A 26,109-nucleotide genomic window follows, 5' to 3' on the forward strand; every position below is an offset into this window, starting at 1 on the left:
GTAATATTCTTTTTCATGTCAACAAGAATAATATCTATAAAATAATTTCACAATTAACAAACACTCAGCATTTGCTGGAAATAAAAATGCAATGCACTAAGGTAGTAACATGAATTTGCAAATGCTTCAGAAGTTTAACTCTGCAAAGACAGCTGGAATGAAGGCCTATTTTATGGGCTTTAAGAGAAATCTGTTTTCTTAGTATCTTTTTCAGATTGTTTTCATATCCAATGTCCCTCTGCCCCCATGTCAATTTGTATCTCAGTTGTCTTTACAGGAGATTTCAAAATATCCTTCTACATTTAAGACATGAGCTTGGCTTGTAATTGTATCAGCAATGGAAACGAAGACAGGTTCTGAGGTCTGGACATAAAATTCAGACTCTTTCAGCAGTGATTCTCAAAAACACAGCAGTATCAACAACCAGCAGTGCCTTGTATCAGAGAAATGCCGGGTTTCTACTTGCATCTGTTTGTGTCCAACAAAGGAACTGCTCTATCTAGAGTGGCAGCTTGCTCAGTGATGACAACTTGTTATCAATCTCATTCATCAGAGATATTTCACTATTATAAAGATGTTAGTAGCACTGGTAATGTTTGGGTTGGAGCTACCCATGCATTCCAGCCTTGCTCATGCTTGGCAGAGAGCATCGCTGCGTGCTGTGCTAGGGAAACATTACGTAAGGAGCACTGAGACAGAGGCGCATTCTGTGTTGATGTTTTACAGATGCTTTTAGGACAGAAATAGGTGTTTAGATTTTATCAAGGCTTATTTTTGATTAAGCAGACAGTCTAGAAATCTTGCCCTGGAGAATCCAGACTGGAGGGTGGCCTTAGGTCAGACTGCAATATTGACCAAGTCGGAATACCAGCAGGTGATTAAAAATAAATGAATGAATAAAAGCTGCACAGCTCTGCACTACCTTTGGGATAAATGCCAGGATTATTCCCAGTGGAAGGGACTTACATGAACATAGAAGGTCTGTGGGGCCGTTCACTAGGAAGTACAGAGGTGCACAACACTCCCTCACATGTGCTATGAGTCTCTGACCAAGCCCAGGCACTTAAATGATGTTCTGTCACAGATGTCACACCAGTGCAGCAGAAAATGCTCCCTACAGAAGAGGGAGCAGTCATTCCTCCAATGTGTTTTGGAGGCTTACCTAGTTGAATTTTAAAGTTGCTGTGGCCAAATATTCCATGCAACAAATCACAAAGCAAAAGAAATCTTAATTTCTCTGATACAATGAACCTTATCATGGAACGAGTTTGTCCTACAAGCCAAACCCACTGTAAACGAAAACACCACCAAACAGATCATGAGCACTGTCAGACAAAATTAATAGCACTGATTATTAAAAAGGCCTGGGGGGGGAGGGGGGGCGGGGAGGAGGGGAAATGGGGAGAAGGGAAGAAGTGAGTTTGGTAAAACTAGTATGCTGCAAAAATGTATTAAAGAAAACAAAAATGTAACTCCAAGAACAGAGAGTCAACAAAGAAAGGGAAGAAAGGGCTGAAACACCAACCAAACCAGGACAAAGAGAAAAAGAGGAAGGTGAAATATAGGGAAAGACAAGGTTAAAGGGTTGAGAAGTTGACTGTAGGCCTGGCACAGCATGCTTGATACTGGAAAAAACAGAGTGAAGAAATGCTTGGGGACAAAAGAAAAAAGGCTGAAGCAGAGTGTGAAGGGATATCTCATACAGCATAACTCCTCACCTAGGCTAGTTAGTGGCAATTGATCCCCTTCCCATTTTGCCCCTTCTGAAAGCGCTTATTAGTTAGCCATGGAGATGGTGTATTATGAGGATGTCAAAGGAAACAGGAGAATTGCGCTAAGCAATATAGGGGCAAATTTGAAATGCTTTGAATTATTATATATTTTATTTTATTTTTGTCATGCTGTCAGATGTTAGCTTGTGAAAGCAAAATGAATAAGGACATATCAACCCATTTTTCTTGGAGGGGAAGGGAGAGGAGGAGGAAGATTAATTAACAGTGGAAATCTTGGTTGACTGCATTGACTCTGTGAGGTTTACTCCAAGCAGAGGCTGTTGCAAATGAGCCGGGCGGCTGGCTGGTGATGGCTTTGCTAAGGCTGCCAGGAGGCTCAGGCTTCTGCTTGCGTGTTGGATGCTCTTGGGCTCTCAGCCACTGCAGGGAGGGGAGGTGCAGGGAGGGAGCAGGGAGTATAGGTCTTCAGGGGCATGGAGGAGTAAATCCCTGGGTCTGCTTTCATTGCCTTAACTCCTAGCAAACTTTGAAAGGATCCCCATAGGATCTTTTGACATCATCTTGACATGTTGTTCATGAATGGAGTCACCGCCATGGCCTTCCTCAAGCTGCGTGGGGAATGGCTGCCTGGGAAGGCACCCAGGTCTGGGCATGTCTTCCCCAGCAAACCAGCAAGCTCCCGTGTAAACCTGGCCATGCTCCTCTTAGCTGACAGGGTCTCCCTTCCTGGGACAGCAGTATCCGAGGGTGATGTATCTCTCTAGGATGAGGCTCGGCCACCCTGTTTAGGGCCAGGAGAGTTTTTTGAAACAGGGACTGAGCTCCCATAGGGCACTTGAGGTTATACAGGTCTCGCCCCAAAACTGCCTGACTGGTGTTAACATTTACAGAGCCAGTTAATGATGCCCAGCCAAAGAACATGTGCTGTGTTTGCAGTGCTCATTAAGCTACCTTGAAAACAAGTAATAGCAGCTTTGGGGAAAAGTCCATAGAGAAATGTATGTGCAGTGAGAATTCAGAAAAGGTTTTAGCCTGTTAAGCATTAAAAATCACTTGAATGCATTTTTTTCCCCCTGAAGAATGCTAGAGAAGCAAACTGACATGAGATTGAAGATATTAAATCACTCTATGTGCAGACTTTTGAACATGCACATTATGGAATTAATTCCGCATCTCCTTAATTCATACATAATTGATGATATATATGTTCTTAAATTTGCTCTGGTTTAAAGTTTTTCTTCTTATAGGTCTCTAGGGATTTTTAAAAGAATTTCATTCTGAGAGGTGGCTCCACTGATGTAATTTCATGTACAAAGCAGAACTGGCAAGTCATTTTTTTAAACAATTTTGACTTAATTCTTCAAATATTAATGTATCCATATATCTTCCACTACAGTTTAGCACTTATGAGTGAGAAATAATGAGCTTGTGATTACAACAATAACAACAACAATAATAATGATGATAATATTAATAATAATAACCTGGGTTGTGAGAGATTTCTTAAATTTGGACTGTTAATGGGTTTTCCACAGTTCACAGCTTAAGCTAATGACATTATGTGTGGACATTTTTAACAAGAACATGAACCAAAACTGTCTGAAAAGCATCACTGGCTGGTTCATTTCATTTGTCAACAATTTTAGGAGATTCCAGACTAAAATTGACTCAAAAGATGCATTATGTGTACACCTGATTACTGAATGTTAGTCAAATAAGTACTGTCTATTCATGAGGAGGATTTATAAGATCTATTTCTATTATAATTAAGATGAAGTGTAAAAATAGTACCTGCTGCCAGTGTTCTTGGTTGGGTGCAATATGAGTTTGGTATTAGAAATATTGATTATATTTGCTGACTTGAGAGTCTGGAGTCTAGCTGTAAACCTCTACTTATATTCCTAAATAACGTTCAGTGCACTTCTACTTTCAGACTTAGAAATGAATGTATATGTGCATATCATTAACACGTATGTAAATGCATCTAATTTACATACCTAGCTGTGGGTTTAGACATAGAATTTTACTTGGAAACCAGAGCTCAAAACTGTAAATTTGCAGATTTTTAAGTAGCTATAACAGCTTATCCATTTTTATAGACTAGTTTGTCATTTTTCTTCATGTTTACAGGGTTTCCAAAATCCAGTAACCCTAGAAGAACTTAGCAAAAGCAAATGTCAAAACTAGCCAAAATTACACAGCAGAAAAATGAATGTGCACTATGTTATGGTTACTTTGGTAATTCCTAGAACTCCTTAGGTTTGGAATATCTTATCACTATAACTGCTGATCTTCGCTAACATTTTGACAAGGGTTGTTGTTATAGCTGTATGATCCCTTCTAAAGCACAAAGAAATTGGTTAGAAATTGAAAAGGGGAGGTGGAGAAAAAAAAAATGAAAAGGGATTTATCTCTCAGGCTCTAAAATCTGCAGGCTGAAAGGAATGATTGGTCCATACCCATAAATTCAATCCCAAGGTGCTCTGCCAATGCAGAAAGTTGACAAAAAAAGAAAGAAAAAGGAAAAAGTTTCAGAAAAGAGCAATATACTGTACTCAAAAATAAATCACATATAAGAATTACAGCTATTCTGTGTCTGCACATGAAACAGGACAAAGGGGCATGTGGGTACGTGAGTAGTGCTGAAATGTGCCTCTGCAAGCTACATGACCAGACCTTCTGCAAGGGTCACACACCAAAATACGTGTGGGGGATCTGAACCTTCACAATGCAGGGAAGCAGCAAGAACCATTAACCCTTAAAGATCTTACTGAGGTAAGGGGGCTATGGTCTGAGGATGCCATGTGAAATGGCTGTTTTTTTTTCAGATGGGACCATTAGAGCACAGGGTTGCTCTACGAGGGGTAGCATCCCCCTGCGAAAGGCTCTTGCATTGGGCTCCTTTCCCCTGTATTCCTGTCCTCTGTATGCAGTTCCCTGTTCCTATAGGTTGCAGCCTGGAGGTGTCTGGGACTGTTTGTTCAGAAGTGGAAGCTCTGCAAACCAAGTGTAGCAGGGCTCTCATTTTTGGAAAAGGAGCCAAGTCCTTTGTCCTTGCCTTTGGGCTGTGCTGCCTGGGCAGAACCAGCCTTCGGTCAGCTGGATGCACCCTGGGGTTAAGGGGCTAATGCTGTTTACGTGAATCCCATTCTGCATCCCATTCCAGCATCCCTAGCAGCTGGGGGTGAGAAGGATCACAGGTTTCCACCTAGCAGGTACCCTAGGAGACCCTTCTGATTGGGCCAACACCATAACTGTGGTGGCTTTCACTTTCTTTGTACTTGTGTGCTGTGAATTTTAAATCTAATACTAGTTTTCTGACCAAATTTGGTAGTTTGTACACAGAGGAATTGCCAATTCTTTTTTGCCAATCAGTAACATTTTAAGGGTTAAGTAAGCTGGAATCCATCCAGGTCTCTTCCTAAAGAGTCAGTATTACATGCCTACATGAACACTGCTAACGATACACATTAGTTGCACAGAAAGCTTGGTTAAGTCTTCAATAAAATGAATGACATGCCCATGCATCTATATTGCTGTATTTATGCTTGCTAACAGGTAAAATTCCTAGTCTGGGTGTAACTTAATTTTAGGGGAAGTCACTCATATCATGCAGTTTCTATTTCAAGTAGTTCAATGGGAAGTTGGTACTTAAAATTGGAACATATTCTGGCTGAAAGCCCTAACAAGGAAACATGCTGAAGAAACATGCATTGCTTATTCAAACCTAGATGTCATGTAGCTCTTATTTTTCTTTGTTATTCCTAGCTACATTCCCTAGATCTGTTTACAAGAAAGCAGAATATCCCAATGCTTCTCATTTTATAAACAGATTATTATTTTTAATCTTTTAATATTTAAACCAATATTGTTGCATATTTTTTTTACTAGCAATGTGGTTTCTATTAGATATTTGTCCAGGTGCTCTAAGAAGAAATGCAAATAATTATTTTTAACAACTCAATTTTCATTCTGGATGTGATTTTTGTGGGCGCAGTATTGGAAGAAAAATTGTTTGGGAAGCGTTTTGTTTTTTTTTTCCCATAAAGTAACAGCTGCAGCTCATGGTAGCATGTTGCGGTCCAGGACCTACAGAACAAGAGTATGATGCCTGAAAATGCTGGAACAGGTCCTCCAGGACTGCATGCTCTGCTCAGGAGTGACGTGCCACAGCTGCTAGGCACCCAAGATTTTGGTGTGGTTACTCTACAGGGCTGGGTGGGTAGCCTGAGGACATGGTGCTGTCCAGCAAGAGGTGAGCACAGCTGCAGGCTTGTGTGGAGACCTTGCACCTGACAAGGGAAGGGCCCATTTGGATCAACTGTAGCAGCACAGAGGTCCAGGGAGACCAATTTCACCTCTAATGTACCGAGGTGCCATGTTTCTTACAAGTCGTTGTTTAATTTTCTCGCTAAATGTGTTCTGTGGGTAACAGCAAATTCTAAAAAAAAGTTTCTTTTTTATGTAAATTGAATTGAAACTAAGTCTTCCAAACTATCACAGAGCAAAACTCCTGCATGTCTGCAAATTCTGCTTGAGTAGCTGGGATGCTTTGTCTTTTCCCCAGGCTTAGTATCCATTTTGCATCCTGAGTCTTGGATCATCTCAGTGGTACTTAGGCTGAAAAATCAATTTTGAGCTGTTAAAGGATGTTAAGTCCTATAGCTCCCGTAAAAATGTTTTCCTATAACTGATTTGAGTCTCAGAAGCATAATGAACATCCTTTCTTAATTAGAGTGTTCTACCATAGCATTTTTAGCATTTAGTGAGCATTAACTGAGCTGTTTATAGTGAAATACTGTCATCTTTAACCTTGAGCAGAAAAGATGGACAATGACATTTTTCAACTCTATCATTTAGGAGTCTTGGTCTTAGCATCTAAAGACTACAATTTAGGGTGCTGAAAGTCTTTAGAAAATGAAAATTTCAGGTAAGATTCATTAATTCAATTCTTTCAGGTAAGATTCATTAATTCAATTCATGCCCAAGATAGCTTCCAGCATGCCCCATGAGTTGTTGTATGTTCACAGTATGTATATAACTGTTAACTAGTGAGGTATGCAAGTCTGTTGGCCCTTTGGATGTCATTCTTGGCTGATCTGGGGCATTTAGGAGGACAAAGACTTTACCTATGATTATGCTCTAGAGAAGCTTCATAAACTTTCTATCAATCCAAGGCTCCACCAATATTTCTTATCTCAAAGACCATTCTGCAGTATTGCCATAAGAGTTCTCAACGCATAGCTACATAACAGTTAGTGAATACATGAACATTCAAATATAGCTAATATATCTGCATGGCACAGTTGTATCTTTACAACACTTTTGGGGACCACCTTCTGGTGTATTGTGAACCAATGGTGGACAGTGAGCCTCAAAGTCAAAACCACTGCAGCAAAAAGCCAGGGTATAGGGGAAAACACCTTAAAGAAACACCTCTGGAAAGCAACTAAAATTAGATAGTGCTGTATATTTTACATGCACACTTTTGTTTCCTATTGGCACTTAGGCTCTTTAATATCCCAATTTGCTCTGAACTTTGCAAAAGCTGCTTCTGCAGAGCTAAGTTAATTACCCTCCCACTTGGTGCAAAATGTGAGCTTGGCTTTAAGCCCCAAATGCAATATTTGTCTGAAGATAACTCTCATTCTAAGTCAACTTTTTAACTGTATGCTCTGGTTGGTGTTGGCTGTAGTAATAAAAAGTCATATAAATGGTTCCTCAATGATTATTTTTTATTTATATCTACCCTCACTGGACCCTTTCCAAAAGTGTCACTTTAGCAGCAGTTTAAGACATCTGTTATACTGCAGACACAGGCTGGGCAGAGGTGCCAGAGTCTCACAGCCATTGTTGGGGCTCTCAGAGTAGCCTAGGGCAGGTAGTGGTGTGCTCTCCTTCCAGTGCATTTCAAGGAGAACAGTACTGGACCAACTTAAGGACTTGCAGATGAGCATAACTTGCAGCAAGGCAAGGGCATCTATGCCTTTTCCATGAATGCAACTTCATAAAATATCTACTGCCCAAAAATTTCTTTAAAAATCCCAACCAGAGTTAGGAAAGTGAAAAACTAATAAGGGAAACCCCACCTAAACATCTTTTTCTTTTTTCCATGGGTAGGAAAATGAATTTATAGTCAACATAGAATTCTTCCACAGTTTCAGGGCAAACTCAGCAACAAACAATGGATCTTATGTTTTTACATGACCTCCTTTTAAATGGTGCTTCTAAGAAGAGCTTAACTACACTTTTTACTGCAATACACAGAAAAGGCCATTTAAATATACTGTATGGTAAACTTAAACACTGTAACAGGGTAAAAATTTTCAAATCCATAGTTACCAGAGGCATTTTAAAAATAACTCACACCAATAAAGCTTTTAAAACAGGGCATAAAATACACGCTTGAATGTGGAAAGTCTGGTCTCTAGTCAGCACCCTTGAGATTTACGTGGGTAGCTTCCATGATGGGCAGTATGAATTATGTATGGACATTTTTCATCCATCAGTATAAGAGAAAACCTATGTATATCTTCAGGCTCCAAAATGTCCAGCACATGCTGAACTGCTTTTTGTTCTATATACTAATGGAAATTAAATTAAGCTAGCCTATAGTCTCTGAAATCTGTGATGGCAACTAATCCATCAAAAAAACAGTTCCTATAATATTGCTTTTAGATCATAGTACATTCATATGCTGGAGAAAATTAATTATGAATAGTACACATGCATTAAAATGTAAGATCTAAGAGATTTTCTTATATGTTACCTTTGACTTTGTTATAGCCAATAAGACAAAATAAATATTCAGTGTACTTTCTGTTTTCTCCCTGACAAGTAACAATAGTTAACCCATCCCTCTGTGCTTATGAGACATGTGACTGCAGTGCTGATTCTACCAGCAGTCTCACATAGTGTCCTCTATGGTAGGTGCACGTCTGAGTTTACTTGTGTCTGCCTAGTAAATTTCTTTGGCCAATTAATCTGTCTCTGAAATACTTGATCTCTTGCACCTCTTAGCCACAAATAAGTATGTCAGACCCCATCTTTTATGCCATCTCTCCCCTTTTGTTTTTCTTTCTGTGTCTTTTTTCCCTGAAAATTGGACAACGTAGAGGATGAATATTTAGATCCTGTTTGGCATGTGCTCATTAGAACCAATGTAAGCACATCAATTACCTTTACCTTGTAGGTCTGAGTACAAATCTCATATGCAAGCAGAAGATTAGCCACCTTTCCCTTTGCTGGGGGAGTTATACCCTCTACAAAGATTCATAAGTTTTTTGTGGTAAATAGAATGTGAGACTTTCAAAACATCTTGTTTGCACTTTTACTGCTTGATGTCAGTGGGGAGTCCATATCACACCTTTCAGTGTTACTTTTACAATGTTCCTAAGTCTCTCATTTCCCCATAACCTCAATGTCAAACAATCTAGGAGAGTATTGCAATTGCTTTTTGTTATCATTTTCATGCAACAGGCAGAGACAATCAATATTAAGCCTTAGGCAACAAATCTAGTTATTGATTAAAAATAAATAATTGGAGGAAAGATGCAGCAACAAGAAAGCAGCACTGACTGAGCATGCTTCTACTGCGGCACAGACAGAAAGGTAGTGGACGTACTGTAGAAGCTGGCCATTACGTAGTTTTGGCAGCGATCACCAGTAAATTCATTTGGGCACCTGAGAGGAAAAACAAACAAAAAAAAATGGTACAGAAAAAACAGAGAAAAGAGAAGAGGTGAATATATGCTAAGAAAGAAGCTCCGTCAGTGTGAACTGATACGACTTGGTGAGTTCACTTTCAGAAACTGAATCTCGGTTTAGCATGTCAAAATGGCTCAAGATGCTGAGAGCAACTCATTTGCTCTGTGGAAATGAAAAGAAATCCGCCCCCCCGAAAAGCCAGCCAAACCAAACCAATCCAGATCAAAGTGTGTTTCAAGATGTTTCGAGGCAGAAATTCACCATTCCAAATTCCCAAATTGCTTTTAGGATGCACTTTCCACAAGGCAGCGAGGACACATCCCTCATCTCCGTGAGTTTGCTCTTTTAGGGTTGCACTTTACAGCAGCCTCCCAAACAAGAAAGCTGCTGGTGTGTGCAATGCAAATGCATCTGTGAACGGATGGAGAGATCAAAAATCACACAAATGAGAAACATTTTGGAGGTCAATAATGCCATGGTGTACAGATTTCACTTTAGAGAATCAGGTCATAAATTAGTGCATAAAGAGGCCGGTTCCAGCTGAACTGTGAAAACACCAAGTACTATTGATTTTGTTGCTGTAGTTGGGGAAGAAAGCAAAGTTCAGATTATTTTAACATACTTTCTTGGTTTTGGATTTTCATGGGCAGAGTTTCAGTACATCTTGCTCCAGTGAATCCAGGTTGGCACCTAAAGGGCAAAAACGTGATAAGCAAAAGTACACCAAAACCACTGCACTAACAGACTCACATCTGCTGGCCTACGGAGATGGGAGTGCACTAAGTGACCTCCTGGTTAGGTGTTAGAAAAAAATGATCAGAAAAGGGGCAAGAAAGTGTAAACTTTCTGGAACACACCACTTTGCAAAATTTACAGTAAAAATGCACCAGAGGAAAAAAAAAATAATCAAAATCTAAGAATTCTTTTTGTTTGTCTGTTTTGAAAAAAAGAGAAGAAAAAGAAGAATCAAGACTAGCAGAAATGTATATCAGCTCATGGCTGATTCCACCTCATGAAGGCACCAGAGTAAGTTTTTTCTAAATTTGCAGAGCAGTGTAAAACAGCAATTTACACTGTTGCTTTCACCAGTCACATAGAATCTATGAAAATACCATGATTTCCCTACTTCTGTAATAACATGTTGTGTCTTCCAGTAATTTCCTTTGAAGCGGAATAGTTAAAGCAGCAATCACAGAAAAAGAAAAAGATCAAAAAAGTGAGAAGACAAACCCAGATTCCGAGGCAGGAAGTATATTCAACACGGCTGACAGATGAAAAACCAGTCAGTCTGGTCAATAAGGAAGGTCAGAAGGCAAAGGTGGTTTCTAAATCTGAAGCCCCATTGCTGTCTGCCCTTGCAGTTCATAAGAAATTCTGCAGCAAACTTTGGTGCAGCTTCCCCCTTGGTCACAGTGAAGGAATTTCTCTTCTGTGCTTTGCCTGTCTTCTCTGTTGCTGGGTGTCAGTTCTTCCTGCACCTTTATTCTCCATTCTGTCACAGAGCTCAGGCCCCCAAAAGATCACTATAGCAATGCAAGCTCCTGTAGTTCAAACGTAAGTGCGAATTACTGTCCACCACACCAAACATCTATAGATTTCAATCTTCTTTCCTTCTCCTTCTTCTGTCCTCTCTTATTCAGTGTGCAACCTGAAATTACCTGATACGTGCTTTCCTGAATACATCTCACTTGCATTGCGTGTCTTACTCACGCTCTGCATGAGTCTGTCATGGTGCAAGAATCATCTCCTCTTTTTCTCCTGATGCCAATCTGGTGGTAGTCTCCTTTTCAAATTGCTTTCATCATTTACTTGCCAGGGGACAAAGATCCTTCTTATTTGCAAATGCATGTTACTCAGAACAATCTTCCACTTCTTCTGTCTGTCCAAGTTTCATGTGCACTGAAAGCTGCCCTGATTTTTCAAATTCTATTGTTCCACAATTGTTTCTAGCCCAAAGGTGAGGGATGCTGCCCTTGTACAAGTGGGATTTCCAGAAAATCACTTCGGCAGAGGACCAGTGTCAGACATAAACACTAGTATCACGTTCAAGTAAAACATGCAGGAATTAGTTTTGTAAAATCAAGGTCTATTTCGAGGTTCTGCAGATGATTCTTTGGAGCTGATTTTGCTGTAATATATTTGTTTACAAAGGAAGGGAGTTTATGTTCTTCAGAGACAAGGTCACATCTTTTGGTAAGTACCCTAGAGAGATCCTAGTCTCCACAGGTACATTCAGTTGAGAAAAATGCAACAGACAACTCTGTCATGAAAAGGTGATATTGCTGGACATGATAGAAGACTTTCTGCCTCTCTAAGAGAAGGCAAAATGCCTTTGATAAGAAGACATTTTGACTTGTGGTACTAAATAAGAATAAAAATGTTCTACCCGTGTGATTCCGGTTTTATTTTGCTCTATGTTGATGTTGTTTAATACCCATCCCTGGCAAGATGCCATTCACAGCTGTGTTGGCTTTCACTTCACAGGGACCTCCGCATCTTGTTTGTCAGTCTGAACCCTCTGCAATCCCAATGAACATGCTGTTGGTTAAAACCCTCAGGCTTTGCTCCTATCACTGACCAGCGGCGGTTGCTTGCTCTGTCTGCGCTTGTTTTCAGATGTTGATTGCAGCTGTGGAGGTGATGAAAACAACTTGAACACTGGTGTAGACAATGATGAAATCTCTTCCAGACCAAGCAGGGTCAGCCCTGTTGAGATGGTGCTGAAAGCAGTTCAGGTGCGTTTATATTATACTCGCTCTGAAACCATTGTTAGCGAATGGACTACTGCACCTGCCACTGGGAATGGTCCAGGGTGAGCCAGCCAAGACGACAGCCGAGATGATGCCTGTCCGCTCATGATTGTGTGTGAATGCTGAAGACACGTTGTTGCTCAGATACACAGTGCAGCACTGTTTCCAGTGCTGCTTGGTGGATTGTTTACTGTAGACTGTGCTTTTACAAACAGCTTGCAACAGTATGGTTTTCAAAAACCTTGGCTTACTCAGAGTTTCCAGATGTTATTTCTTGTTGAGTCTGTCCTTCCTAGCTCATTACCCATGTACCATTTTCCTTTATGACGCTATCAAAATTTGGAGTGAAGCAACTCAGGCAGCGATAGGCATTTGTGCTGTGAAAGCCTTATCATTTCCTTTCTGCCTAAAAAGGACTACTTGGACTATGTATTTATTACATTAACTGGATGAAACCACAACACTAAAACACATATACTAATATGATTGCTTTTTCCTCTACACACAGTAGTTGCAAAGAGCAGTATTCACACTGAATGCATGTCATCAGACTGGGTTTTGGCAGGAGAGGAATGGCTGAATGGATGAGGACCTCACATTTCCATTTCCTCCACTGCTTATAAGCAAATACATTATGGGAGAATGCTTTTCTCCATGGGAAGTACAGCGTACTGCCGTATTTAGTAATCCATTTCATAGCCTAAGTAAGTCAGAACTATTATTTCCAACCAGCCTGTTGAATGAATCTCTGGAACTTTTGCTAGTATTATGGAAATAAATTTCCTCTTTTTGCTGCTTTTAAGAATGTTCCATCAATTTCTATTCCACCAAGACCTTTACATGATGATAGATATAGAAAATGGCTATATCGTTAAAAAGTCTGTAATTCACTCCTTTGCTATTAAGTAAAGCAGCATCATCTTTCTGTTAGAGAGAAGCATTATTTTCATACAGTGAAATTCAGTTGTAAAATCATTTCTTCAGTAACACTGAAAGGACTAGAAAGATGATCTCTGTGAGTAAGAAATCAATTAGTCAGACCAGCAAGGCTTTCCTGGTAAGATACTTCAAAAAAACACTCTAAAAGTGTAATGGATATTATATTCATGTAAGTTTTTCTTCAAGTAAGAAGCAAACACTAGGAATTCTGGTCTTTCTTTTGTATTTATTGAAGAAGCTATCTGTTTGTTTGGGTTTTTTTTTTGGTCTTCAGGGAACTTGGGCACACATTTTCGACTGAATAGAAATTACTTAGGAACCTCAGTCTCATAGGAAGCCAGTCCAAGCTTTGAAAGTCTATGACATTTCCAAAATGTGACTCACGTTCCTATAAAACTTCTGACAGTTTTATACGTTTATTTAAGTAGTCTCATAGTTTCCTTTTTAATCTTTTGTATTTTGACATTGTTTTGTTCAGTCTGAGGCCATAATTAAAATACATGGAGAGAACATGCATGCTATCATAGGTGTTGCTGTACATGCATTACTAAGTCTTCACATGTTTCTTGAGTGTTTCAAATGGTTGCCTTTTGAAAGCAGGGAATTTTCTTGAAGTTTACACCAGCATCCATGAGGGCAAAATCTGATCCAGTCTGGATCATAATACTACGTATTTTACAAAACAGTTTTATTTTTTGTATTTTTTAATACATAGCTAGATTTTAATAGAAGATAGATTTAGGAGATCCCCTTTTTTAATAGAAAGGACGTTTACAAAACTTGAGATGTCACTTGGAAAATTCCATGGCTATTGTGAATCTGAGTCATGTTTTTTTGGTTAGGGATAAAACCAATTTAGAATGATATGGCTCATGCTTTAGAAATTTTGTTTTTGCTCTCAACAGATGGACCATATGGAAAAATGTGAACTTGCTACTGAGGCAGAAATATGAAGAGCAAGTACCATATTTCAAGCATTCTGTTTCCACAGGCATGTTCTGGGGGAAGATTTATTTTCTCAGAACAATGAAGGCAATGTGTACTGGTTAGATACTTATTTTAATTAACACTGGAATACTAGAATTAAAAGTAGACATCTGTATTTTTAATGAAATAAGAAGAGAACGGTGTTTTGTCTCTTCAGTTTCCCAGTACACCCACTTTCAAGTACTCTCGCTTACGTTGCTGTATTATGTCCTGTTTTGCTATACAACACAAAGTTTAAATTCTGGCAAGTATCAGAGGGCATAGCAAAAGGCCCTGTAAAATAGCAGTGGCCCTGACTATCCTCAGGATAAGAATCCTTTTCCACTGACTTACTGCAAATGAGATTCACCCTCTCTGATTTTACAGCTCTGATACTTTTTCCAAATAGGTCTTGGGCCACCCAGAGAGAGGAACATCTGCCAAATTTAGGAAATGCCTTTTCTTTCAACTCCAGCCTCAGAATTAAAGGTTATTTCTTGTCTACAAGAGGGGGGAAAGATCCCCGCTTCAAGTATCTCTGAGACATTTAATTAAAAAATTACCCAATCTATAGCACCAAAGAGCAAACACAGTCAGATTTCTGAAATTAATAAATAAAAAGTCCCTGTATCTCTGAATCTCTCAAGACAATGTAAATTATTAGCAAGTCTGCTCGATGCTTAGCTCTGCTGCCCTGGAGTTTTCTGAGCAAAGTCAAAACAGGTAGGTAGGTGGGCTCTTGTACATGCCCTGGAGAGTCATAGCAAACTGCTCATCTTGTACTGCTGGCTTATAATGATTATGGAAATTTAACACAAATCTTTCTCTCTCTTTCTCTCTCAAAAAAGAAACCATGCCACCAGAGCCAGTAACTTTTCCATATTCACTTTAGCTAAAAATGATTCTAAAATCAATGAAATATTCATCACTTTCAGCAACAGAGCAATCTGTGAAAAACCAAAGCAAAACAAAGCTCATGAAGTGCAGCTAACATCCTTCTACAAAACCAAGAACACTTGCAAGTAAAGCAGAACATTGTGGAGCTTGGGTTTTGTATGGTTGGTTGTTTGTTTATTTGTTTGTTTTATTAAGCATCTTAGAGCTTTACCTAGCTCAGCCACCAGACTCATCTTCACAATTAGCATTTTTTGACATTTAATTCCAGAACAGTTACAGCAGGTGACAGTCTTTAATGACCGTTGTATCTTCTCTGTCTGAAAAACAGCAATATACTCACAAAAGTGCCCCCTTTCCACTCAGTCCTGCTAGATATCACGTTCATTTGCCATGGTTTAAATGCTAACTTTCCTCTCAAGTCAGAGGGAAGCAGTAACTCACTATGACTAGTTCAGCTCCAGAGGTAAATGCTACCAGGCAGGAAATGAATTACAGTGCTGTAGCTCTTCACAGATGTTCTCCAACATAGTGGGCTATTGCAATAGCCCAATACAGCACAGGCCAGGACTTAAGAATGGTGCACAAGCACACCCTTCAAAATAAATTCATATGACTTCCTGAATCAAGATCCGCACACAAAATACTAACCTCCATCAATTACCATTATATTTGTTGTTTTTTATGTAATTAAACACAACAGCAAAAAGTCCAGTCATGTATCTGGTCTCTTGAGATAGTGTGTAGTCACTACAGCGCAAAATATAAATAAGCAGTTTGTCCTGTATAAAGGGTATTTATCCAATGTAGTTATCCACACACCTTTTTTTTTGCTATTTGCAGTGTAGTTAGTTTGCGGTATTTATTTCATTATTTTTAACATGAGGCTCAAGTTGTGCTACTTCACACCATGCTAACATCAATGGGGCTTGCTGTGGCAGTATCATGAGGGAAGTTTTCCCAGTTAGCCTCTTTTATACCTCATATATAGAACACAGAGGTTGTTCTTGCTAGGTTACTTTCACATCCACATCCTTAAAAATCAAGAAATATGTAATGCCACAAGTACAGGAAAAGAGATTGTTCAGGTGCTCCTTTAAAGAAAAAGCATTTCTGGAACCTGGTGGCTCCACCAAAGTAAACAAATAGGTTTTCTTACCTGCACAGGTATCTTGGGGGGTTCGGGAGGTCTTTAACCATGTAGCACTCTCCCCCATTTACACAGAAGGCTTTCTGCTTTATGTCACATTTTGTGAGATGACTTGTCCCAGTTGTAGATGTAGAAGTAGCTGGAAAAGACAAGAGTGAAAATATAGATCAGAATAGCTTAGTTCTGTGCGAGGAAAGAAGTAAGGTCAAGGAGGATCTGGCAAGTCCTCTGAACTCCCTGTCTGCTGCAGCTACAAACATTACCTAACTCTGTATTTTGTTGATTGACACAGGGAGTGGAGTTTAAATACATACCTCAGAGACAGGCTACCCCACACCCAGCCTGGTAAAAAGGGAAGATTTCACTAGCACTCTCCATCAAGTGACCTTAAATTTCTTCAACACACATTTATTTAATTGAAAATGTGGAATTTATGCGCAGTTAGTTATATTTTGTTAATTGCATTTAAGTTATTTTGAGGTGTGAGAGTCATTACAGGCTGCTTATAAAGTGCCCAATAAAATGGGGCCTTGGATGAGGTTTCTTCTTGGCATTATCTTGAAGTAGGTGTTTTTCAGTGGAGCTTAACCTGAGACCCTGTGCTGATCCAGTCTCTCAGGACTGAACCCCTTGGTCCAGCCACTGCTTTCTTCCCAGGGGAGAGGGTGATCAACTGAATGCTGAATACCTTTTCCCTTGCTCATAAGAGAGAGCTGTGTTTGTTCTGCTTGGACTCTTAGGGAGGCAAAGGACAAGTGGGCTGAAGGCATCGTCCTTTCTTGTGTGTGTACAATTGCTACACTTGTGTCCACAGGAGCCTTTGATTGGTAGGCCAACCTAGCATCTCCTGGAGATGGGCTTGAATTATTAGCAGTTTGGGCTACCAGTGCTGCTAGACACCATTAGACGTCTAAATTGCTAATAAATGGAAGTACCACTGTTAAAAATTGGAAGTACCACTGCAGAAAACTGCAGTGTTTCTTAGCTTACTCCCTGCTGTGTTTAGGGAATACCTTGGTTAGCAAACCTAGGAGGCTGCCACGGTAGGATGAGAAATCTCAGCATTAGGATTTGCCCAAGCAGTCTGTCAAGGAAATACTCTGAGCTAAGTACAGTACTCTGAGCAAGGAGCAGTACAGTAGGAGAAACAGTGCTTAGAAAGTCCCCCCTGTCGTCATTGCTAGTAACTGCTAGAGTATGGTGAATCTACCTGAGGTTGCCTTAACCTAGCTAACTGCCACAGTGAATTATCGGGAGGCAGTATTACATCCTCAGCTCCTCAACACTACTCTGCGCTTGCAAAACTGTCTCCATGAGTTGAGTGAAAACCAAGTCAGATATGTATCTGCTAGGCTGCAGCTGCAGCCTCAAATGAAAATCTCTGGCTGTCCCCCAGTTTGGGTAAGTTTTGCTCTAAATCAGGGTAGGCATACTTGAGGCCTATACACCAGTCAGTACCCAGCTCAGGAACCATGCCACCGACGGGCTATGTGATATCTGGCAAGTCATTCATGTTATTAGCTTAATTTGATGTTACCTGACTAAAACTGAATTGTTCAGTTGTAAGGTGCTCTCCACTGATCACAGAAAGCAGCTCAACTTATCCCCACTATGGGTGGTCTGTCTCCCTACATTGACTGCAAAGCAAGCTTAAACTCTTGAGAATAAGACACTAATTTTTAAATGGCTAAAGCTAACTGAAGTGGCTACCTCTAATCAGTAACAAGTGGGGAAAGATTCCTGCAAGGTTTCTGTTTAGCCATCTCCAGACATACAGAAGTAAGAAATTTTTTTACAGTGCTGAACAAATCCCAGTATTTTTCTTTCTGAACGACAGATTCTATCCTGAGGTGAAACAATGCTTATATCTACTGACTGATTCCAATGGAGCTGGCTAGAAAGCTGCAAGCACCTATACAAAATTTGTCTGGTAGTCAAAGCTTTTTCTAACACGAAGGCACCCAAGGGGCATTGTTTGTAATAGGCAATGTGTGATGTTCTACCATTTGCTGCACACACTGAATCCAAAGAAAACAGTTTGTTGGTTATTTTTTTCAGCAGATTGGCTATCAAGAAATACCACTTACACATATCAAGTTCTTTTTTCTGAGCATTACGATGAAGCAGTCCCTGTCATATTTGGTTTTCATGTGTTTCCCATCATCTTCCAAGTAAAACTGCAGTTTTAGCACTCAGCACTTGGGAGAATGGGCCACCCTGGCTGGCACCATTTTCAGAGTGGATTTAGCTGTATTGTATTCCTTCCTTCCTTTGCCGTTAACTACCAACACAGCAGCTTCTTTCTCTTTCTTCCAATGATGCCTTGCTTGCATGGAGTGCCCTTCTCTGCTGGGCCAGTAAAAGCCCTCCCATGACCTTTGAAACTCAAGCTCCCTCCTGCTTCTCACTGTTGCACCCACCCACGGTGTCACATCTATCTAGATCCTGATCTTGACTGAGACCTCTAAGCGCTAATGAAAATGCAAACACGGAGTACTAATTCCTCGTAATAACACATTCCTTTCTCCGGGCCCCTCGAAGCATGATTTATAATCTCTCAGACCAGGATAAATTAATGCCTTGTCTAGAGGCAGGAAAAGGGGTCATGTTTTAAGAGTAGTCTGACACTCTTTCGGCTAGTACCGGTTAGAACAGGACTTTGCACTCAATGTTGACAAAAGACTGGCGAACAGACTGCCATCAGCTCAGCGGTGAAGGGTCATCTATGCTTGATGTCAATGGACTGACCACCACCCTTGACATGAATCATAGGATGGGGAGATTTGCCTTGTGGAAGGGTCTTTTATTGTTCCTGGCTTTAAAGGCGACTGGGTTACTAGTCCAAAGGAGATGCCTTAATCTGACAAGCTATAGCATACAAAGACCTAAGATATAATGAATGTGGGTGAATGAATCACATCTACACAGTAATGCGCATTTTTAAATCCTCATGAATCTCAAGAGGTAATTCACTATTAAGCTTACCCCTGCTGATAGCCTATCCACCATTGCGTATTTTATATTACTAGAAGACTTTAACCTGCAAGTGAGACAGGCACTCTGAGGATGTCCTCGAGCCCAGAAAGCTAATGCATTAATTTGGAACAAAAAAAAAGAAAAGAATATCGTCTGTGATGTTTCTGACAAAAAATATTTTACTACTCTGCTGGCTAATGGAATGTTTCAAATTGAATTACGAAGGTAGATAGTAACAGGTGGGCTTGTAGCTATTTATAATTGTTTTCATCATCTTGCTTACTGATTTTCTTTAAGCAGCAGCTCAATCAAAAGCAGATCACAGTGGAGTTTCACAGTAACAGCTATTTCTCAGCTGATGCAAGCGAGCTTTCAAAAGCAGCAATTGGTCTGGACTGATTACTAGAGATGGGAATAATCTGCAGCTCTGAGAGTAATCTCATGATAGAAGGGCTTTACACATATTTGAGAGGAGTGCCTCTACCCACATTTTTGGCATTGCATGGTCAAAACTGTTGTATAGATCTTGCATGAGCATTTTCTCTGCATTAATGATTCACTGGCACTGTAGTCCCAGTCTGCCTGAGCTTGGAAACTCCATGGGGTGAGGGGAGGAATAAAGTCTCCAGTGAGTTAATTTTGATCTTAATTTTGCTTTGCACAGGATGCGTACTTTTTATGGCATATGGCCAGTATTCTTTGTAGGCACTGTAAGTCTATTTTGCAAATTAAACACAAGAAACACCAACTATGGTTTTGAGTTTCACTTAAGCCCACATAACGGAAGAAATGTGGTGTTTGCGAGCAGGTGTTCATCAGAACTCATTTCATACAGCCCATAACTAGCCCTAAAACACTGCCTTTCCATACACCTCTAGCAGACATGGCGTTGGAGGATGTATAATGGGAATGACTGGCAGCGGTGAGGTAAAGCACAGCTGTAGACCATGTAGCTGTGCGGTGTTCTTTACTCACCTACTCATAATTTACACCTCCTCTCTTTTATGTAATTTTCTTTTTTTTTTTTTTTTTTCCAGCTGTACAAGCACGAGGTAGAAAAGCTGTTTTTCTCTTAAGTTCTGCACTAAACCGCTGGCTTAGTGAAAGGACCAAATTACATGTTGTAATGAAATTGGAAAATATCATTCATGAGATAACATCTGAAAACACTGCATGCTCTACCCCTTTTTTTCCTTCCCTAAATGCAGAAAACACCACACTCAGAAAAACAACTGCAGGCAGTATGAACACAGTCTCCACTAATGTGTATATTCACACGGCACTGAAAAACAATGAGATCTGCTTCCCTCTATCGAAACCATTTAAAGCCATTACAGTAAGAAAACTAGAAGCTATTGTGCCTTTCAAAAACTACTCTCTAAAACATGAATTACTGCTGTAAAACTACCTTAGGAACATTTTGTGTTAAGTAGAAAAAACTTCATGTAATTCTGAGCTTACCTGGGGAATCTCTGACCCTTTTTTGTCCTGAAACAGAAAAATGCATTGTCTTTCTCTCTCTTGCTTTCCAAACTCCTCTCTGAAGTTCAGCAGCTGCAGCAGCAGGACTCCCAGGCCCTGCACTGGTGAGGCAGTCTGCTGAGAGGAGCCCTAAGGGTCCTCTGAGTACAGACTGAGAGGAAAGGGCTTTGCAACCTAAACAGAATAGTATCCATGCCTCTTTGAATTAAGTTTCTGCAAAGCCGGTGTAAAATCAGAAGACACACTCAAAGTCGCACAAGGGGACTAGTGAGATATCTATGACTAAATGGAGACAAAGTCAAGTTGCAGCTGCAGCACGAAGGAAGTTCCTTCTTACTGAAAGGCCACTTATGGGATCTAAGTAGGCCAGCTAATTGACCGCAGGAAAAGACCCTTCCAGTCTTCTTTTGTGAACAAATAGAGTAAATTAATGGGGAAGAACAGAACAAGTACTTTTGCTTAGCAATGTTTTCTGAGATTAAGGCTTAAGCAAAGACTACCTGCAGCTTGTGCCAAAGGAAGAGGAAGGGACCTGTATGAAATGAAGGAGGGACAGAGGGAGAGAAGGAGCAGAGAGAGCAGACACAAGTAAGCTTTGGCATGACAAAGTGTATGCCACCATAAGTAAGTCAGCTTTACTAACTCACATTCCCTCACTTAAAGCTCAGTCATTTCTTCAGAAACACAACCCAGTTCCCTCTTGAGTTGCTGGTTGTCAGTTTAAAGATGTCTAGCCCTGATCTGCAGAGAAGACTGATTCCCCGTGTACAGCTTGCTGTAGCACTTAATCCTTCTATGTCTCAGGTAAACCATCTATGTTTTCTTCCCACTGAGTACTGAGACTCTTCAACATACTTCAACCTCCCTGATGAGCCTGATTGATTGATTTGCAAAGTGTTTGTGATTGCAGAAAACCTTGGTATTTCTCTACTGCACTGAAGAATTAAAACTGCTGGCTCTAGCATAATTGTGTGCAGCAAAAGCTATATGGGTAACTTGAAGGAGAACAGAAAGCAAACCCTGAGAGTAATCAAAACCTAACCCCTTTCTGAACAGACAAGAATTTCCATATTACCAGGTATGTAGAAGGATGTGTTTCATGCCCTTCATATTTAATGGTTTCAGAGCTGAAACTGCATCCATGCAGCTTTGAACATGCTAGGTTTTAAAACACTACAAACACCAATGTGTGAGCATCAGAGAAAAAAGAAATAAATCCAAATCTCTATAGGAGGAATTTATGATCTATTTCATGGGGCTGCTTAGAATTTTTTACCCTGGTGATGTAATACCTTAAACTGGCTGTTCAATCGAGTTACAAAAGTTTTTAAGCTCTGTCTTCACAAATAACATGCAATGTAGCAGATTCCTGGGACTTTCACAGAGGATTGTTTAAGGAGCCTACTGTTTTGCTAGCAGCTGGAATTAAGTGCATGCAAGTTAGTAGATTTACTCTCTGGCCCTAAGAGTGCTTTCTTGCTTTGGCATTATCTCTATGAAGATCAGAGCCAGAAAGAAGGAAACAGGAAATCACTGGGCCTGCAAGATAGAAACTTTAGGAAAGATCGAGAGCACATAAACTCTTGCTGAACCAAGCCAGCGAGAGTTCCCCCTATGACACAGACTGAGCGTCAGCTTCCCCTCACTAATCCAACCTTAGAAAAGCAAAGCAAAGCAAAGCCAAGGGGAAAAAAAAAAAAAAGAAAAAAAAGAAAAAAAAAAGAAAAATAAAAACAGAAGACAGACGCTTCAGCTCGCTGCACCACCCGATCGCTTCCTCCCTGATAGGCCAACAGACTGACCCAGTTGGCAGGCGCGCGACTTCAAGACCTGCACAGCATCTGGCTCACCACAGAGGGTCAAGAGGTGACACATGCTAAAGATGGCCTGATGGGGAACAATTTTTGTTTGCTTCATTTAACTTTGAGATGGGAGGAAAGGTTGGCAGAGACAAACACAGCTCATGGGTTGTTAGTGAGGAAATGCAATTACTGCTTGACAACACTCGAGTTTTCAGAAAAAAGGGGTAACATGGGTTGTGGAAGAGTGCAAGGGTGCATGAAGTGACCTGGTTGAAACTGGGTTTTGAGACAAGGCATACTTTCCTATCGCCAGGAAAGATGTCAGCTTTCACCCCAGGGTGATGCGATAAGTGTTTGCAAAATGTCTTCAAGAGCCTTTGGAAAACATTCCCCACCTGGTGAGGGGAGATGTGAACGGCAAGACACAAGGCAGTGACAGGCCAGAAGGTCCCAAGAGGGAAAATGTGTGTGTGGTGGGGAAGGGCAGCGAAAAAAGAAAAGAAAGGAAGTGCAAAGGAAATAGATGTACATGGAACCGGTGCGGGAAGAATACGTCTAAGCCCAGGAATGTTGAACTGACAGCCAGATAGGCAAGTGCTTTTACTACTAGGGGACTCTCAAACAACCTTGAAAATGCCAGAAATGGGTGTGAGGGTCTGAAAACTGCAAGGCCTTAGATTAAAGCAGACAGCAGATAAGGAGATGAATGCAACTGCCATGATACTGTGAACGTTATCCATTGTGAAGTCCTTTGCTGCACTGGAAAGCGTCCCACTGTGCAGAAAAGCCCGAGTGGCCAAATAAACTGTAAAAAACAAGGATTCCTGGCTCACCTTGCTCTGAAGCCCCTGCTCTTTTCCATGTTCACTCTGCAGCAAGGTAAGGACAATAACTCATTGGGCTGGAAATTCCTAACAGGGACAGAGCCCATGTATAACAACTAGTAATACATTTGGCAAGTTGTGTGCCATCACAAGGGACTGTACTCTCACATACCTCACAGCTCCTTCACTGAGCTGTGAAAGGTCTCTTCAGGCTGCTGGGGAAGGACCATCAGTGCAGATACAGAGCAGGCCCTCAAAACTGTAAAGGAGACTTATAAGAGGAGTACCTGGTACCACCAAGTTTCACTTGATAGGTATGTTGTGATACTGACATAACCATTTCTTTGTCACATTGAGTACTGAAATACCTCCATCCCATTATAACATAGTAAAAATTGGCTCATTCCTCTTTCCTCTGAAGGATTTTTCTTATTAATACCAAGTATCCAATTGTACACCTGCAGATAAGTGCAAAATCTCTGATTCTTTAGCGCTATCTTCTCACAGAGACGCAGGGATAATAAAGACTATTCAGCAGCTTATCTAAGGAAACATGCCAGCTTTCTATTACAAATGACATTTCATATAAAGTCAGGAACCCTACTTCAGGAAAGCATTTCAGGAAGAACACACTTAAAACTGAGCATATAAGCCCGCAAAAATTCAAGACAGCTTTCTAGACCTGCTTAATTCTAGTCGCATTCACTTCCTCGTTTTCCCTTGTTGTCTTAAAAAAGTTTTTCTGAAGTCAAATGGATTTCAACACAGTACCTTAAGTGTTTAGCCCTGTTGAAAGCAAAGCTTTCCTACTGAAATACCCCATGTTAAGTAAGTTTGTAAGAGGAAGCTATGTCTGCAACTTTTCCTTGAAAAATTCAGTATGTCCAGTCCAGGATTCCTAGGCATGAACTAATCCATTCCTATTGCATGCTCTGCAGTGAAAAACATGTATTAGTTTACTAATTCCACAATGAAACAAGCTTCAATGATTTTGAGGTACATAGTCAAAGTACATAAGGGCATGTCCCCTTCCTCTGTCCTTATCCCCAAAGCACAGAAAGCTGCCTGTTGCTTTCCCAGAGGCCTTCTGCTTCATGGGGGTGGCCATGAGAAAAAAAGGCATTGGAAACTTGAGGCATGAAAAGATTGTGCTGGCCCTGAGGCATTTACAGCTTGATCTCTTTAACCAGCTTGAGGTCCCTGGGTGGTGAGGAAAAGAATAGCAGAGATTAGTTCTTCCTGTGTAACAGTAGCTCTTTTGACACCCCTTGAAACACGGGCTAGTATGGAAATACACATCCATTTCTGAGTTAAGGATATGGCAAAGGCAACGTCTCACAGAAAAAAAAAGGATTGCTCACAGCTTGCCAAGTATCCTCTTGATATCTACTAAAAGAAAGCATTACGAGAGAGGACCCCAATAACACTGGCAGGTATGGGAGATAAGTAAAGAACAAGAACGCTTATTGAAGACAAGCTTCCTTCCTAATGCACTGAACCTCGAATTTATTTGTCATTTTATTTGGATAATTGTATTCCAGCAGAGATTACCAAGACTTTGAATTTTTAGGATTTTTTTCAATAGGCGCTTTACAAGTCAAACAAAGTTTTCAGATACCATGTGTAGAAATGAAGGAGGACTTACTCTCTCCCTGTTAAAACTTATTCGTTACGTTTGAAATGGACCGTTCCCCCTGGAAAAAGGTATGAGAAACTGCTACACGTAGGTGCTGGGCTCTGCTGGAGGATCCAGCCTTCTGGCCTATTTTTGTGTTGCTCAATGAGACCAAGGAGAAAAAATCTTCCCTGCTAGGGTGCACAGGCAAATGTCCACTCTGCTATACCCATCTTTTGTCACCTATGGCGCCCATCTTTTTTGAAAAACACAGAGCTACTCTTTGTTCTGTCACTTTATTTTGTTTACCTGGTAACCTTATTTTATTCAGCTGTTATTTCTTCAGTGAAGTTATATTTTCATGTGCTGATATGGTAACTGTCATTCAATCAGTTCTCAATAAACAGGTTCTCAAGAAACATCAGAGAGGACTACACAGTAAGCATCTCACTGTGCCAGACAGTTTTTAAATGTTTATGAGAAGTTAGCATTTTTTTCCACTTCAGAAGTAGTACATTAAAATAAGCATAAGGTTATTGTTCTAGCCTCTAAAACAAGTCTGGTAAAAAAAAATACAACCATGTAGAAAAATAAAATGTGTTCATGCTGGGAGTAAATGGCACATTTCTTCCAGCAGTTAATTTCTACAGTCTGGTTATAAATCTGTCACAAATCAGATTTATAATGAAATGCTAACAGATTCCAAGCAATTGCTGTGTTAATGGAGTCACTGTTGTACTCATGTATTCGCACAGACACAGACCTGAAAGAAGAATGGATCCATAGGAATGAGAAAGGGGTTCAACAGCCTGAGCAGGGTTTGTTTACTTGCAAGAGGCAGTCTTACAGTGAAGGAGAACATGCAGTCCAGGTGGACATCACACTTTCTGTAGAAAATCAAGATTTTCATCCAGCTGAGGGAGAAGACGTGTCAACAGTGCATATGCAGTCACATGGGAGAAAACTTGTGACCAAAAAAAGAGCTCTGTTTACACATGGAAGCTGCCTTTCTAATGTAAACCACTTTTGCTAAAACAGCGCTATCCTTGATCCTTGCTCTTTAGTTTAGAAGGGGTTCTTTGCTGGTATTTATTATTTCCGTCGCTGTAAATAGAGCTGGATGCTGTTGTATACCAAGATCAAGGAGAACATTATCCAGAGATGCTGTTCACAGAAAGCATAAAGGTCAAGCAACAGAGGTATGCAGAGGTGGGAACACGAGAAAATGTCAAGAAACTTTTCATGGTGACAGCCAAGGTTTTTTGTAGGTT

The 26,109-nt window shown here is 40.4% G+C and overlaps 1 protein-coding gene across 6 annotated transcripts in view; it reads right to left on the reverse strand.

Annotated features, from left to right (window-relative positions):
* NRG1 (neuregulin 1) overlaps nucleotides 1-26,109 on the reverse strand; it is a 180,440-nt gene that overhangs the window by 15,352 nt on the left and 138,979 nt on the right. For 3 of the 6 annotated variants that reach the window (XM_065662912.1, XM_065662915.1, XM_065662910.1), the window contains exons 6-8: nucleotides 16,149-16,278; nucleotides 9,358-9,416; nucleotides 4,193-4,216 (exon numbers count right to left, since the gene is read on the reverse strand). In XM_065662912.1, coding sequence (XP_065518984.1) covers nucleotides 4,193-4,216; nucleotides 9,358-9,416; nucleotides 16,149-16,278 — 213 coding nt within the window. Of the gene's footprint in view, nucleotides 1-4,192; nucleotides 4,217-9,357; nucleotides 9,417-10,062; nucleotides 10,131-16,148; nucleotides 16,279-26,109 lie in introns of all 6 variants that reach the window. The other 3 variants (XM_065662914.1, XM_065662916.1, XM_065662913.1) reach the window with 2 other exon arrangements.

This window comes from Lathamus discolor, chromosome Z, assembly GCF_037157495.1.
Source record: "Lathamus discolor isolate bLatDis1 chromosome Z, bLatDis1.hap1, whole genome shotgun sequence".
Classification (NCBI taxonomy): Eukaryota; Metazoa; Chordata; class Aves; order Psittaciformes; family Psittacidae; genus Lathamus; species Lathamus discolor.